The sequence below is a fragment of the Beta vulgaris genome, chromosome 1 (genome assembly GCF_026745355.1).
Source record: "Beta vulgaris subsp. vulgaris cultivar EL10 chromosome 1, EL10.2, whole genome shotgun sequence".
Lineage (NCBI taxonomy): Eukaryota > Viridiplantae > Streptophyta > Magnoliopsida > Caryophyllales > Amaranthaceae > Beta > Beta vulgaris.
This window is the reverse complement of record NC_079202.1, coordinates 23,399,267-23,417,501: the sequence shown is the minus strand read 5'-3', so window position 1 is coordinate 23,417,501 and position 18,235 is coordinate 23,399,267. Positions and strand designations below refer to the sequence as shown.

General features: G+C 35.2%; 1 protein-coding gene across 2 annotated transcripts; it reads right to left on the bottom strand.

Annotated features, from left to right (window-relative positions):
- Positions 1-256: 256 nt before the first annotated feature.
- Positions 257-17,649, bottom strand: LOC104899145 (protein PLASTID TRANSCRIPTIONALLY ACTIVE 12, chloroplastic). 2 transcript variants are annotated; one of them, XM_048645309.2, is made up of 9 exons: positions 17,498-17,649; positions 13,104-13,766; positions 12,613-12,725; positions 9,861-10,120; positions 8,527-8,648; positions 5,919-5,987; positions 2,409-2,462; positions 1,942-2,043; positions 257-385 (listed from the first exon to the last, which is right to left on the bottom strand). In XM_048645309.2, the coding sequence occupies exons 1-9, from the start codon at positions 17,519-17,521 to the stop codon at positions 287-289; spliced, it is 1,506 nt and encodes a 501-aa protein (XP_048501266.1). In that variant the 5' UTR covers positions 17,522-17,649; the 3' UTR covers positions 257-286. The 2 variants fall into 2 exon arrangements, with proteins under 2 accessions (XP_048501266.1, XP_048501267.1); XM_048645310.2 differs by having other exon boundaries at positions 297-1,594.
- Positions 17,650-18,235: the final 586 nt, after the last annotated feature.

Genomic DNA, 18,235 nt, shown 5'->3' with positions numbered 1-18,235 from the left:
TTGGCTCTGGGTAGACATAAGTGAACATAGGATTTTTTTTATGAAGTTTTTTAGATGCAGATGAGGTGGCTATGAAATTGAACCCCCGACTTAAGGGTGGTTTTCAGCTAGATTGTGAGCAACACTTCTGCCATACAATCCACAAATGTGAAGAATCTTACATACAAAACATTTCTACAAATTTGATGAAGACAATATAAAAATTAATCCTCTAGTTCATGTCAAAAGTACATCTGTAGCATTATTCATTCCATACCTTAATGTTGAAGCTGTTTAGCTGCAGGCATTACTCTTCCTCATCAAAGTCCAGCAGAAAATCAGTTAAATTTTCTGAATCATCTACAGCCTCATCCAATGACATGGAGTCTTTCTTCTTAGATTTATCCTGGAAGTATCAAGAGTAAAAGAAAATTTTCTGAATATAGTATATCACATCAACAGTTTGCAATTATTAGACTACAGAGTTCCTGGATCTGGGTAAGCAAATCAAACTTGCACCATTAAATACCAGCTGCAACCTGTAAATTGCACTAATATCGCTTTTAGACCATCATGTACTCAATTTCTATTCAAAGAAGAATCCAATCACCTTCTGTTTTTAGAATGATAAGTGAGCCTGAACTAGCATTAGCCTTAGTGATCCATAACTCTATGGATGCAAGTAGACAACCAGATATAACACCACAGATGGAATATGGATATATCTCCCTTTGCACATAGGTATTAACCAATATACAACCTATTGAAGTTATTCTGTTACCTTGTACCGACATGACAAATATTGGTGTCTTAAGTATTTGGGGCCAGGCCTAGCACGGTGATATTGACCATATCCGCTTACCACCTTTCATTTTGCTTCTTTTTCTTTTTTGGTTTGTTTGGGAAAGGGCGGACTCTGGAGTATGGTTCATACCCTAGTTGCTGATGATTACTAGAGGTTACCCATCCTCACTTACCACCTCTCACTAAGGGGGGAAAATAACAAAAGAAGAAAGGATAGTAACTAATGTTTCTCATAAGAATGCAAATAACATGAGAGAATTAGGAAAAGGAATGACAACACAACACTTGTAAAAGCTATCACATTTTATAATGCAAGTAAACTTTTCAAAGCGTGGGTAGCAGCTGGAACGACGTTACCATGTTGCGTCAGCATGAACATATGGACTCCAACAGACAAGCAAGTGTTGCTGCTGAAAGTGTGCAAGATATATGTGCTAAAACGACCATTGATGAGCTTCATGATCGGATGGATTCCCTACATCGTTTTTATGCATTTCTGAAATATAGAGAGAGATCCTCTCTTGGGTACTTACGTTGATAAAATCCCTTACTGACACCTAAAATTTGCCTCCCCCCACCCCAAGAAAGAAATAAACAACAAGAGAAATGCAGACAATTTAATTCATCCCCCTCCCACCCAACATGAGATTCCGGTCAATAACAATCCAGAAAAAGCTTAGGTGCGCATCTGTGAATACAGTATTCCATGCTTTCCTCAAGATGAAAGGACTACATAGATCAGGAGAGATGTACGGTTCTTGCTTCAAGTGTGCTGGGCACTTATGGATAGTGCCAACTGCCAACTGTTCACCTGGAGAAATTTAATTCTACTTTCAGGGATATGCTCTTTATCCATCCTTGAACATAGTAACATACACATGGAACAAAGTAAAAGATCAGCTGCTGCTCCTACTATTATCCCAACACTAAGTATATACTGGAAGGTTTTGGTTATTGTGTCAGAGCTTCATTTTATTTTATTTTTGGTTATTTTTCTTGTGTTTACTACTCCCACATAAAACCTAGCCTAAAGTTATGTAATTCTTTCTAAATTCACGTTCAAACTACAAAATTTTAGAATAAGCACATTGAAGAGAAATCCAGAAATCAAATTAGATATTTATTGAATGAGAGGACTGAACCAGAAAGCAGAATCACCTTTGACTTGCGAAGCTGAGGAGTGCTTTTTAGGACACTCCAGTTTCTATTAATCTTCTCCTCATTATCATTCCCTTCCAAGCTACTATCTTCATCCTCATCCTAAACCAAAAAAATTGAAGAGAGAAACAAATAGTGTAGTTCAGATTTCTGTGCTATAAGGAGCTGTATTTGAGAGAGTCAGCTCGAAACATATCAACTCACTATCCCATACTTACCTTCTCAATTCAAATGGCACAAAGATGAAGCAAAATTATGTGTAGAAGAATAAATTTGGAAGTGGATAGAAAGATAAAAGTGGTAAGAGTAAGTGTTGAAATGGAAAGTGGAAGGGTTAATATACACTCTGACTGACATGATTCTTTAACTTAAAAAAAGATAATAAAAAGATAATACTCGGGCTCCCTAAAGTGGAAAGTGGGAGAATAAACATGGGATCATATGATTAAATAAAGAACATGACTTGCCTCATTCTCACCAATGTCGACAGCACGTGCCATAGCTTCATCGATATCTGGCATCTGCTTATCACAAAACAAAATCAGCAACCACAGTAAAGAATATTGAGTGCATGATTCTGCTGCTGTGCATTAGTGAAACAAATTGATTACATTCATGTACTGCTCGTGACATATCACCATCTTACGTCAATTCACTCAGTCGTCAGTTATCATACTCACTAATGTACAACAAGAACCATCCAGGAGTTATCCTGCTGTTTGTAGGATTTGGGGAGGGCATGATTTATAATCCCTCTCACCCAACCACTGAAGACCCATAGCGACTCTATGTCCAAGACATCCATACATTTCTTAATATCAGTTTGGATATGTACATATCACTATATGCTAAGCTGCCAATTTATATATATGAATCATTCATACATCAATATTTATATAAGAGCAGTTAGAAAGAAATAACTTATGCCAACATGTCAGATGTCACAATCCTCGATTTCTCATCATAGCAAAATATTACTTGTGATTATAACATTTGAGTGTCACCAACTCACCATTTGCATCTTATTTCATGTTCTCCTTCCATCTCATATTAATTACAAGGGTCTGTAAATAGCAAATATTTGCCACAAATGATTTGTCATAATATTTCTTTTGTATTGATGATAAAAAAGATTACCCTATTTTTCCAATGTAAGTTACTCTGACTATTTTGTCTAAAATGAATTACAAAATTGATATTTGCAATACAAACCTAGCAAATACTCTGAGACAGATTAGGAATAAAAAGCAGAAGTTTTTTTTTAAATCGTTAAACATCTCATCACTATTTCACCATATTGACCGAGTTCAAAAGCTCTAAGAGCAAAGCTAATACTAAAAAGCCAATACAACATATTATTGCCATTTGTTTGAGTAAAATGACATTTATATACATTTTAATACAGCGTGTAGTAGTATTATTAGAGGCAAACAAGTCATTGAACATATTTGTACCTAATCCTCTAAAGAAAAAGCTCCTATTAGGAGCTTTTTCATTTTGAAAGTTTTCATTCAAAACTCTCTCTAAAACTCTATTTTACCAAACACCACTTTTTAGAGTTTTTGACTAGTCAAAACTCTCAAAGTGGTCCAAAACTCTCTTTTTGCTCCAAAACTCTAATTGCCAAACACCCCCTATGCCTTCTATTACAATTTCATCAAGCTTTTTCACTCTTGGTGTAATACAAGACTGTAATATCCCGAAATTCTTAAACTCCTAAATAATTATTTTTTTCTCCAAACTACAAAATTCATGATTTTATTTTAAAATTCGAAAATCCTTTATTACCTAAAATACTTGAATTATTTGGAAATTTGAATTTCGAAAATAAAAAAAAAATAAAAATAAAAAAAAATTCTTTTTCTGTTTTGAAGCAAATCTCACGAAAATTCCAGAATTTTGTCAGTTTACCAAGCAATCTGTCAAATTGATTCTCAATCAATTACCACCCAAAAATTTCGAAAAAAAATCAATTTTAACCTTCCTTCTTTGTTTCAATCAAATCTTTCCTTCCTTCTTGAATTATACCTCTCTCCCTCTTCTAAGACTATAAATACCGGACTCCTACACCTCATTCAAACACAATTTTCGCTTCAAAAATTCAGTAGGTGAGAAACCCTTTTTCTGTTAAACAAGATCAGAGAAGAAGAAGAAGAAAAAAAAAAACAAAGAGAGAGGGGGGAACGGGTCGTGTATCGCCACGGATGGCTGGCCCTTCTTCCTTCACCTTCATCTTCTTCCTTCTTTCTTCTTTCTTCTTTCTTCTTTCTTCTTTCTCTCTCCTCTGGTTTTGGTCCTGCCTTTAGTTTTCCTTCGTACAAAATTTTTACTGATTAAATCTTCTTAGTTTACTTATGTTTCTTTTCCTTTTATTTTCTTTAGTTACTTTTTGTTTCTTTTCCTTTTATTTTCTTTGGTTTTACTTTTTGTCTTTTCTTACTAACTGATTCCTTGAATCAGTAAAGTTGTTTAATGCAACTTCTTACTTTCTCTCATTATTTATTTTATCTTTTCTTTCTATGCATTCTCTAATTTTTAAACAAAGATTTTCTTTTCTTTTTTTCTACTTTTGACAATCAAATCTTGTGAAAACTTTATTATTTCATCCACCTTCAATTCATAAACTTAATAGATTCGAATATTACATAGGTGACTAATTTAGTTCCTTCACTTACTATTGTAGACGGAGATTTTGTAGAAGGAGCTTTCTAGGGGTGACTTTATTTTTCGTATCTGCGCTACTCGAGGTAATTTCGATGTTCATCATACTCTAGTTCCCGTTGCAAAACAGCTATCTGTGTGATTATATGATTAAGTGATTATGTATGTAACAAATATTTTATAGACTAATATTATGAATTTCTGAGTTAGTAATCACTATTATAAAAGTTGGATTCTCATAATACTATGAACTGGAGTATGTTATTATAACTTGGTGAGAGTATAAATATGTTACAATCATGTGTTCTTTGAACTAAGGTATTAGTATGTGAATATTCTTGTGGCAAACCTTTATGACTAGAGTATGTTTATGTTAACAAAACATATGAAATTGTATGGTTATCAACTTGAGAATTTATGTTTATTGTGACCTTTAAATAAAAACTAAGGAGGGTAATGAAGCCCGAAAGGGTGTTGAACAGGTTGCCCTATACGATGGTATAACTATCTATAGGTTGATTAATAAATACGATACGAACTGTTGTCTTCCTTCTATTTGTTGTGATCCAAGTAGAAGGGGTGTGCACACTAGGGACTCTATGATTTTGGCCATGGTTATATTGGGGTGACGACCTCTTGTTGAAGTAGGCGGTTAATAGGGATTAGTCCCGGCCTACTGGCGTTCACATTTCCCTCTCTTAATTTTAAAATTATTATTTTAAGTGGTGTGCCTACAACGTTATGATATATGACTTGTATTTGGAGTTAGTAATACAAACGTTGAAAATCCAATCATTAGTGTTGAATTTGTTGGAACACTTTATTCCATTTCTAAAATCAAAATTTATTTTTAAAATTATTATTTTTACGGGATGGAGTCGAATTACTCAGTTTTTCTGATTTTTGGGAGTTGTCTCCCTTGTTGTCTTCTTTCTATTACTTGCAGGTTGGACTTGGTGACGGGGTCTCGTGTGAGGAGGCTTAGTTAATTCACCTAGACGACCTTATTTAGTTTTTTTTTATTTGGAGTTACTATTCTAGATTTTATTAACTTTGGTTGTAATGATATCTCTATTTTTAAGGGTTAACTTATCCTTTGTTGCCTTTCATTTACTCTTAGAGAGTAAATGGGCGGTAATATCCTCCAAGTTTGAATAAAAGATTTTCTTAAAACTATACTTATTGGATTTTACACTTATTTAAATTTGGAGGGTGTTACAAAGACACAACTCGATAGCAAGTTACATCCAAGGTCGTGTCTCACTTGCAGATCTATAATAATTTCCGAAATAAAATTACTGACAAGAGTTTTCTACCTCAAGCTCTTCAGTCTTCTCTTTGGCCAAAATCTTTTCTAGCTCATCCCTTGAAATGATTTTTCCGTGCTGATCAAACAAGTTTGTAAAGAAGAAATTAGAAAAGCTGCACTCAAGTAGTAAACCACAATGTGTTAGGGTAACTTGACAATGAAAAGATGAAATTAGTTGATGAAGAGATGAAGCGAGCAATGAACATGGGACCATAAATTCAATTCCTCAACAATGCCAACTTCCAAATTCTATCATTCTCAACTATACAGCTCAAAGTTTGATTCATTTTAGAAGACAAGGTGACAGCATTGCTATTATTCTAGCACAAAATTAAACAAACCAAGACACGTGATATGCAGATAGATTGCACCCTTATAACCTAATTATGATAATAAGACACTATGAGAAGAAAATGACAGTCAAAAGTCTTTATCACATTCTAAGCATCCAAGTAAGCGCTGAAGTTAGACTTGGACAGTTGGACTCAAGATTAAAATATAGTTCTTTCCAACTATATCTCTTTGCCTTTCTCAAGCTCTCTATTTATCTTCCCAATCTAACCAAATATTTTGCTTCCTATGAATATGAAGATTCCCCCATCAAGATTCCGCTATAATAATTTCTTGCCGGACATCTTCCACAACACTGACCTTATATCAATCCCTAGAGACACTACTTTCTCTATTAAATTACAGAGGTGGGTCTTTAGTCCAAATCAATGTGTTCAGTCTTCACCCAAGTTGCCAAACTCCTCGTCTGACCAAGCTGTAGCCAGTGTTGGGTCCAAATGGCTAGGAGGATCACTCCTTAGTCACCTTTAAAAAGAACAACCAACAAAAAGCATCACATTAATGCGTCTAGAAAGGCTCTTGATCATAAAAGGCAGAGAGGGTATGGACTATGGAGCTTGGATGTACATGGCCTTCTCCTTTATTAACAGAAAAGCTATTTCCAAGTAATCCTTGGTCCACAATGCAACAACTATCCATCACTACATAACAAGAAAGAAACAAAAAAATATTCATGAATAACTTTTTTTTTAGTCATTGTGAATCTTTTGGCTCATTTTAGTAAAATATATAACTAGCTTCCACAAAAGATAAATCTCAAAGAAAAGTAGAAGAAAGATGGATATCTACAATGGTTCAACTGCTAAAGATAGCATTAACAGCATAACTGCAGAATAATGATCCATAGCATTGAACAAATTGAAGAGGCTTCACAAGCTAGAACTACATGGAGCGAGAAGAATTCTCTAGTGTTCATCATTAGACACCATAGCCATAGAGCTTGACACTGGCATTGGGTTGGATTTAAATGGAAGGTCTATTTCAGTTTTTTTTTCTATTACTTGAAAGCAAGAACATAGGCTTATTGTCTTTATTGCTTTTACTTAGGGCACCACTTGGTTTTACCTTATGCTTAGAGTACAGGTTTTATAAGTGGGTTTTTTCCTTTGATGCATAGACACATCAGTAAGGTCGATGTTTCGCATGTCGAAAACGTTTTGCTTGCCAAAATGCAAGTAAACGTTTTTGAAACTCATGGGCACCCTATCTAATACTTCTCCTTCTGCTGGCCCGCTGCAAGCCTGCAGCTATTGTCATCAACTCTGCAGTTCATCTAGTACTATAGTCTATACTGAATCAAGGTTTTATATGCTACTATTCCATATCCATCATATTATACTTGTAATCCAAAAGGTCTAAGACCGTTGAAATTTAATTAGAATATAAAGCTAAGATAATAAAAATAAATGTAGATCATTAAGTAACTAAAATTACTAATGGGTTTGTTTAAAGTTTCCCAAAACATTTCCCCGACGTTTCCTCACTTTTACAATTCCCGTTTCCCGTGTCCACGTGTCCGTTTACGCGTCTCGTTTCCGTGCAACTTAGGACTTTTATCTAGTTCGTCTTTAATACAACGCCTTAATGGTTTCCAAGTGATTTACTCAAGTTGCATTTTGTGTTAGGATGGCTAGGTTAGGAAAAGTCAGCTTTGAAGATTTGAATGATGGGTCGTGTAACATTGCCCAGACATACAGAAGCTCCAAGCCATCTGCTAAAAGTTCCTGATTTCGTGCACGACCACGCAGATCTGCCAGACGGGTTGTAACTTGGACAACATATGTTGCTTGTTAAAGTTTCCTAGTCTTTCTAGGAGTCTTAGTGCCGATACAGCTGATTTGTTTTGCCTGTATACACATTACAGCTAGTCTTGTATCGGGGCTAGGAAACTTCAATAACTATTTGAAACACAATTGAATTCACACTTCCATGTTTCTCTCTTTGAAGCATTACTAGTACCGATTGAAATTCAATACTAGAACCCTTAGGTGATTGCGGTTTTATCTACAACTATCCATCACTTCCATCCTTGATCACTTAGGCTAATCTTAGTAAATATTCAAGATTGCAGCTTCTTAGTAAATCTTAGCACAAGAACCACAATAAAGCAAAATATATGACATACCACCAAAGAGATCTCACTCGGTATCAGTATGCTAAAAATATATGATGAAGGTTCTCCTAGTGTTCCCTTTTCTGAAAAGCAATACAGAAATGAGTGCATTTACTCTGCTATTAGAAGCCCACAGCATAACACAACTGACCTCCTTAAGATGAGCCAGCATGTTAGGCGTAGGTTCATGAAAATCTGGACCTCTATAATCCATCACAGCATCCGGTTCTTGAATGTAATTAACAGTTGGATAAACTGGATCCCCACCCCAGACTGCAAAAAGAGAATGATTTCATAAAAAAGTTAGAGTGCCAAATGGGACAGCATGGAAACAAGTACAAGAAACCAAGGTCATTGCATCTAGAGTGTGAAGCATAAATATCTAGTTTCCTGATAAGTTTAACTTAAAACAAGCAAGGAGAAAATAAAAAATAAGGAGAAACCATAAAGGCCATCTACATTGTCAAAAGCATGTACATAGTCAACAATAGCAATTATAGAAGAACTGAACAGATAAAACATCGTTGCATATATGGAACCATATCAGTTATAATGGACAAGTTAAGAAAGTAGCTTAGCAGACCTAATGCCATTCAAGGGGGTAAGGAGGCAAAAAGGCCAATTCGGACTACACATGCAGAGAAGCTTTCCACTTTGCAAAAAAGAAGCTAGCACATGTTTGCAAGCTAACTATATATTTACATTAATGCATAAAGGAATCACATGATAGTATGATACAATAAAGAAAAAATATTGATACCGTGTTAGTTAAAATATGGAGACATCATACTAGCAAGATTGATTATTTGATACTTCAAATATCATTGCATCTGCGCAACCTCCATTGTGCCACAAATATCTAGAAACTCTTTTAGCCAAGAAATATGTGTTGAATTCAAATGAAACACTTTCGTAAACGGGCAATGTTGGAAACTATGGCACAAACAGTTTTCTCCATTTGTAATTTGTCAGATATTCTGGTATATTCCCAACTGTGAAGTGTAAAATGTAAATCAGACCTTATACAGATTTATCAATGAAGAACTATCTGAGGACTACAGTGATTGAGGAATAGTAGTGTAATTGACATCCAAGTAATGTCAACAAGAAAGCACAAAAGCCTGGGTTCTTAGCATTTCTGAAGACATAACAATCGAGCATCAATACTATGCATCGCAAAGCTAGCACATTGACAAACTATACTTCCTCCATTCTATAATAAATGCAACACTTCTATTTTTTGTTAAAAGTTCTTTCTTTCTCTATCTTCATCACATGGGTCCCTCTTTTTATCTCTTACTATCTCTCTCTACATCACATCCCCATGGGCTCCATGAAAGCTGTACATCCCTTCCGCCCTGTTATATTTATTATAGAATGGAGGATGTATAAAGCAACTCTGATTCTAGTACTCAAATAGAAACTAGACAATCATGAAGCAAATGAAATTCATCAACATAAGATTTTTGTCTTTATAGAAGTTACTTTGCTTGATTTGATCCTCACGCATGCGCATCGCCAAAGGATCCCTGCGAATACGGATATCAGTCCCCATCATTATGCGATATTCTCTATCTGTCTGATGACATAGCATTTCAATAAGTTGTGTATTCTCATCTTCACCAGTTTCTTCATAATGTTTCTGAATAGCTTCACGCGAAGTATCTCTCTTCCATGCTTTAACCCATTCTGAATAATATGCCATGGGGCCTACATTCTCTAATTTCTCCTGTTCAGCTTTTAGCCTAAATCAAACAAAAATTAAAACCATTTAAAAGACGGTCAAAAATAATCTCAAAGTATGTCTGACTATAAATAGTATTTAACGTCAGCTTTTAAGCAAAGAAACTTCATCAAGGACGAAAGGAAAAAGGGAGGGCCAGAAGTCCTGAACACCATGAACCAAATTATGGAAGGAAAATTACATATATAAACATTGCCTGATAAATAAATAATTGATTCTCAGATAAGGCAATTAAAAAATGCAGGCAATCAAATCCAAAACGCATGCGACCAAGCGAAACAGGGGAATAATTAGAGTAAAAGAGCTTCCATCAGCAAATATATAGAAACCCCCAGTAATCATGAGCTTAAGACCCCAGAAAAGAACAAAAACTACTTTCCTTCAAGGACAGAAAGGAGATAAGCATCACCCTCTAAGATCAGGCACTCAATTATCCTTCATCCTCTTAAAATTAAGAACAAGCACGATACCGGAGACTAGAGGTGGCCACTGGGCAGTTCAAACAGTACCCAGCCCTGAACCGACCGACAGAAAAACCAGCCTTAATTGGACCGCAACCGAACCGGGCTTGAAAAGGACCGCAACCGTGAACCCAACTGGTTAAAAACGGGCTAGATGGTGGAGAAGACAAACTGGAGTTCCAGGAAACCAGACCACGAACTGTCAAATGCCCTGAACCAGATCGCCTGCTTAGCCCTGAACTGGCCCACAAAAAGGAACCACCCCAAACTGCCCTGTTTTTCTTTAGGTTTTTCCCTTAGTTCATTATTTATTAATAATTAAAACTAAAATTCTGGATCGAAAAGCATTTTCAATTACGCGAAAAAAAAAAAAAAAAGTTGAACTGGTGCGCTGGCCTTGAACCGAACCGGACAGCACATGAACCACAGTCCAGAGCGAACTGTTTCGAGTTTCACAAAACCCAGCTCTGAACCTGACCAGTCCGGTTCAGGTTCTTGCCAAAGCTCGCCCAGCCTGTGAACCGGCCCAGCCCAGCCCGTGGCCATGTCTACCGGAGACTCTAAGTTTTATGGAGGAGAAAACTCCTCATTTTCGAGGTCTGAAAAAAATTTAGTCAACTAAAAGTATTGCACATATGTTCAATATAAAGAAGAAAGAAAGATTATGAAAGTAGAGTCAATGAGGAAAGGGTAACGAGTATCGCTCCTTGTATAGGATCCTACTGAAGCACTAGATATGTGTTTAAATGATTAATCATCAACTTGGCATATAAGCTGTAATCATCGAAGATGGTTCATCGTGACATTAGTCATGTTATTTTCGTTTATGCTCAAATACGGATTTAGTTGATTGCTTTGTCAGCAAAATATTATATCAAAAGAACAGTTTTCATTGCAAGAGACTTCCACACCTATCACATCGAAAGAATATTTTTCACTGCAAGAGACTTCCAAACCTATTATATCGAAAGAATATTTTTCATTGCAAGCCCCCAATGCATATTATAGTTTGACATATTCAAACTATTGGCCCAATAATACCCCTCCATCACCCTTCCAAAAAAAAGAAAATACCCCTTCACCATGATGATCTCCAACCCATTTATAGAGGTTATACACCACTTATAGAGCAATTTACATTAGCTATCGCTAAATATTTCCTAGTCCCGAGATTTGACTAGAACGTTCCTACCATAATTTTATCGTTGTGCAAATTTGATCCGCATTTTTTCACTCCACTTAACACGCATGTTTTGCTAACTAGGATAGTCAAATGAATTTATGAACATAGATACATACTCATTCAGTGTCTGCTCTATAAAAATTAGACCATTTTGACTCTTGCACCGTTCACATATCAACTTTGACAATATCTTTTTTCTCTAATATACATAAAAACATATGTTATCATGTAAATTGTTACTGGATTTGTCTAAAAGAATTAATTTCAAATCTCCGACTTTCTATATTTTGTCTAAGATAGTTAAAGATATTATTGGTCAAAGTTGGCATTGGCAAGCATGAAAGTCAAAAAGTTGAAAACTTCAATTAGCTTGAGTATTTAACCATTATGTGGATGTCCCAAAAGTACCTTCCTATTACCCATGTCAGTTAACAAATCTCCCAGTCTCATGGGGTGTGAGTTTCACTATTTCTCTTAGTACCTTTTCTCCTCCAAGACGTTGACCCCTTTTTTCCGCACAAGTTCAGCACTTTATCTTAGTACTGCTTTTCTCCCTATCCACCTTCACGTCTTTTAAATTCTTATTTGGCCCATCCCCTACAATTTTTTATTAAGTGCGATCAAAAATTGGAATGGAGGGAGTACATATATACATGCTTCTTATTTCATTGGAACTTACATACATGCATATGATATGTGTGTGTCTGCGTGTTTATGGAGAGAAAAGAATGAAGCTACATCACTGAACTGTATAAGATGTTGATTTATTATAGAAGAAAAATGAATTGGAGCTATTATCATTTTATACCCTTCCTCTTTGAAGTATATACATGGATGCTACGATGGTACCTTTCCTCTTTGAAGAGATGACGCCTAGCTCTGTAGAGGGAAGTCTCTGTTAGTGTTGGATGCTCGCCATAAAGCTTCACCTGCCCAGTCTCGGCCATAGCTTTGAGGAAAACCTGAAAGAAAGCACAACGGTCTAAGAACATATTAAGGATCATGAAACTGACATTTGAGTCTGCATTTATATAGAAAATCAAAATCTCCGAGTTTCCACTCTTGAAATGCAAACAGAAATCAAAAATAGGACTTGTCACCAAAAGAACTGAGACAATTTTCTGAGACAATTTTTACCATACATGAGATCTACTTCCTCCATCCGAACTTGAGGGTCCAACATTGAGTTTTCAAAGTCAAAGTAACGAAAAATTCGACTTTATTTATATGGGGGAAAAGATAGTACAAGCATCGCAGCAATTTTGGATGCTAAACATCTTGAAGGTACTCATAATTGCTGGCATAATTCAAAATTCTTAATATGATTAGTCTCCACTAACCGATTCAACATCAGGTTTCCTCCTTTGCCATCTAGACCATTGCTCCTTGTCGGGCTTTCTCCAATTCCACCAAAGATCATCACTAGTAAGTGGGTCATCTTTTGGCTTTTTAAATTTTGGATCAACAAATGGATGAGGACGTCCAAGTTTTTTATCCAGCTCATATTCACTTAGCTCCTCTCTTTCAGGCTCTGTCTGATAAATCACATACTCTGACGAATCTTCTATTAGATCATCAAGAGCATCACCTGAAATCTCTGTTACAACTGGGTCTGAAGAGACTAGACTTGGTTCTTGAGAGCCAGCACAAGCAGCTGATCCTTTATAGTTTTTACGCCTGCTTCCAGGCTTCTTTCCGAAGGACGAAGCACTTGTTGACTCTCCTTTTGGTTCTGGAGCTCTCGCAGCCCTAACTCGATCAGCGGTGCCTTCAGGCCAGTAGTCCTGTCCTGGAATACTTGCACGTGCACCAGAGGCAGGTTCAAGCCGCCCAGATGTAGAATCCATATAGCTGTAATATGGTGCACGCTCAACAGATACTTCCTCAAAGTTGCCGTCTTCCTTTTGACATCTTATACTGTGTGAACGAGACCTTACTGATAGAGGACACATTCTCCCTCTATCAAGAAACCACGAATTGGAACATGAGGCAATAGTTGAGACCTGCAGGTATTGGGAAAAAGAAAAAACATCAACACTCCAAGATAGAGAAACTTATTGGCGTACTTTTCTTTTTCACTTTCTCGCAAACTGACAAATGGCACAAAAAGTCCCTTGCATATTGCATGAGATAGCTGAATCATCAAAGAAAACAACCGAAGACAGATACAAAATATGAAATCTTAAGTACACTTCAAACTTAGATTAAAAACAAGCCAAATGTGTCTTTTTACACTAAAAGAAACATTAACATTGCTCGATCTCCTCAATCGAAGGTCAGCCACGCTCGTCCTCAAAAACAATTTCCCACTTCCCCTCTCAGCAAGTGTTAGAACCTAGAAGAATAAAACTTCCTCCAAAAAAAACCTTTTCAGCGTGCAACTGTCTCAAACCACCGTTGTCAAAGACTTCTGGCTCAAGCCCCTAAGATAACCAAAGCTAGATGCTTGTTTGAACAGAGAGCCACTAACATAAAACTTGAAAAGATCATGTCCTCATCAAGTTATGGATATAACTTTTGCTAACACCCTCAGAAGCCACAATGGGGATGGTAACAAAAGCAACCTGTTTTAAAATAATATGGAATAATTCAATATGCAGTTAAACCTTGCAACTTGACTGTTTTTGGGTGATTCCTTCTTTTTTGGTCGGGCTTATTCCTTAGTTAGAGCATCCACCACCATGAACAAAAAATAGTTCATGGGTTTAAAACAAGAAAAACTTCATCTTCATCATGAACAAGTTGCAAATAAATTTTGGTCACAACCAAGGAATTGGTCACATGATGAACAAAAAAGATTTCTGTCATGAGAAAAATGGGCCCCACCAAGTGGTAGGACATTGTGGAACAATTTTTTTTGCCAAATCACAATGGCTATATTTTAAAAATAGAAAAAAAATTACCAATGGTCATATTTTTCTGAAATCTATAAAATGATATCCATCCTGCCATATTTTGAAACCCTTTAAAAAAATTAAGTTTGAAGCCAAAAGTAGGAGAGAGAAAACTAATGAACATTTTTTTATGTCATGGGTCGGAAGATTTTGTAAATTTGGTCGTGAGCCATGAACCTTTTTTTGTATGATGAGATAGAAAGTTATAGAAGGAGGGGGATGAACATTTTTTTGTTCATGGTAGTGGATGCTCTTACAACCTATTCATAAAATTCATAGAAAGATGACCTATTATAAGTACTAAGTAAGCTAAATCAAGTAAGGTTACCATTTTTGCCTCAAAATAATGTAAGGGTACCATTTCATTACTAATGTACATGTAATTCTAAAAAATGAATAATCATCACAAGATTTCAAAAGTTCTACAAATCTTTCGGATGCAGAAGATAAGATGGCAAGAGTGGAAGTGCCTAATTTAATCACTCGGGATGGTCCAGGCCCATCTTCACAAATAAAAGGATCCAAAAGAAACACATATAATCATTTCCACTCCAAGAGCATGCTGCAGAATCCATATAGTACTTCCTCCATTTCATGTATACATATATGTATATATATATATATATATATATATATATATATATATATATATATATATATATATATATATATATATATATATATATATATATATGTGTGTGTGTGTGTGTGTGTATATAATATATATACATCCGAAAGATATATATAGGGGCAAGATCACATGAGAATGCTCCTTACATGAGACATGAGAATGAATCTCAACCACACGATTGGATTAGAGTTACAACACTTGTTCATTAGAGTTATACCCCTTTAAAAATTTTAAGCCCAAAAAAAAAATTTGAATTTTTTTTTCTAATATTTTCTTTTATGGAGTTACATCACTTCGTCAATAGAGTTACATCACTTATTCATAAGAGTTATAGCGCGTAAAGTTCATTCTCATTTCTCATGTAAGTATGCATTCTCATATGAACTCACTTCTATATATATATATATATATATATATATATATATATATATATATATATATATATATATATATATATATATATATATATATATTAAATACTCGGCGTAGCTATTTATGATACCATGCAATTATTTGTGCGACTAGATGTACATACAATATGTTTGGGGTTGGTTGCTTCAATAGGATCATTTATCTTAGTCGGAGGAGAAATTACCAAACATTTAGCATTCCATATATATATGTATGCTACGAAGCACGTGTACTTCCTGAGGGTACCGTTTCCCGTACCGGGGACGGGAACTTACGGGTACGGTAAGGGTACGCCGGAAATACGTCCTCAGCATGTCTCTAAATAATGAGGACGGCGAGCCATCTGGGGACGGCGAGGGTTTCTTGACAAGGACGTCTCGGGGACAGTTGAAGCAAGTTTAGAGGCGTCCCGTTGCTCTTCAATGAAAAATCAGCCAACAAACCACCATATGGTAGTGCGCGACGGCGACGCCATTGGAGAAAAATAGCAGTTTAGTAAAACCACGTGATGTCTTTTAAAAAACCCCTACCAAACTAGTGGTCTACTAGTAGTGTTTATCAGTTGTCTCCCTTTTTACCTTTTCTTCTTTTCTTTTTAACACCCTTATCTTTTTCCTTTGGCATGTGGTTTTCAAAGACATGTTTCTTCTTCAGTTTTTTTTTTGTTTACACCAAGTTTTTGTTATTCACTAGAAGGAAAACATAAATGTTAAAAAAAAAATATTAATAATTTTTCTAGATTTACCTTCACAGTTTGACTAATTAAAATATTTAAAAATAAAATAATTATTTCCAGATTTTTTTTTTATTTTTTTTTTTGCCGAATCTATGTTGTACCTGTTTTTCAAAAATTTAATTTTTTCATCTCCATCCCGTACCCGTACTCGTATCCGGCCTTGTATCCATCCCCGTACTCGTATGTACATATATGTATGTACATACAAATCATCGTACTACACGAGAAATTAATGACTCAAAACTCGCGCCTTATTTTGAACTAGAGGGAAATTAAACTATCTAGCACTAACATTCATTCTTCCAATCATATGACGAACAGAATAATTACGAAAATGCCATCAATATTAACCATTCCACTTCCATTGTTAGTTGCAACACTTCCATTGTTAGTTGCAACACTTCCATTGTTAGTTGCAACACATCCATTATTGGTACGTTTTGAATTAGTTGCAACATTACCTTATGGATACAGATTCTCTCTATCTCTCCCCTCATTATACCAGTCCCTAGTTTTATATTTCTATCTATCTCCTCTTCACATGCATTTCATACAACTTGTGATTGGCCCATGTTAGCAACTAATAGTGGAACGAATTAGTTGCAACATGACGTTTTCTAAACACGGGTTCTCTCTATCTCGCCCCTTATTACATGAGTCCCTCCTTTTACTTATTTTTCTATCTCTCTCTTCTTCAAATCCCTCCTTAAAACCCATGCCTCCCCCGTGTTAGCAACTAATTGATGAAACAAACAAAAACAAATGAACAATCGCATGAATGTATGCGATTGTACAAATTGTAACATAAATATTCTTATCATTTGATTCCATGAAACAAACATGAATGAAGAAGTTTATAACATGTAAATTATCCCTAAAAACATGAAATACCATCGGACAAGAATAAAAGAAGTTGAATTCATGAAACAAACAATAAAAGCCGCATAAATTCAATCCCATGAGTAATCACATGAAGTAGACTTAAAAATTGCAACATATCACATAAAAAATCACAACAAAAGATTGTCTCTAAACAAGTAGATTTATCTAAGGGGAAAAAACCTGGAACGAGCTTTGAAGATACATTCGAGCCTCAGAGTTCCGTATGAGTGATGGAAGCTTAGTTTTTTTTTTTTTTTTTGGGAAGGAAACCCTTAGAGGTTCTAAAGTTTAAGGTTATGTACCCCATGTAATTGAGGAATTTTTTATCCAAATGGGCCGAAAATGCTGGGTGAGGCCGTGAGGGCACCGATATTACATGAAAATTCTATTGTGCTCCCGGAATCGGAAGCACGGTGCACACCATGCACCTAGTGAATTTGTTCCATTTCCAATAAGTAAATGATCTATTTTAACAAATGTTCATTTTAAGCATATTTTTTAGCAAAAAAATTTGTTCTAGTTTTTGTAAAAAATGTTCTATTTTCAATAAACAAATGTTCTATTTCAACAAATGTTCGTTTTAAGCTTATTTTTCAGCAAAAAATTATGTTCTAGTTTTTGTAAAAGATGTTCTATTTTCAATAAACAAATGTTCTATTTCAACAAATGTTCGTTTTAAGCTTATTTTCAGCAAAAAATTATGTTCTAGTATTCGTAAAAGATGTTCTATTTTCAATAAACAAATGTTCTATTTCAACAAATGTTCGTTTTAAGCTTATTTTTCAGCAAAAAATTATGTTATATATTTTTGTGAATCTGTTTTATTTTCGATAAGCAAATGTTCAATTTTAAAAAATGTTCTTTTAAAACTTATTTTCCACCAAAAATTATGTTCTATTTTCACTAAAAATAAGTTCT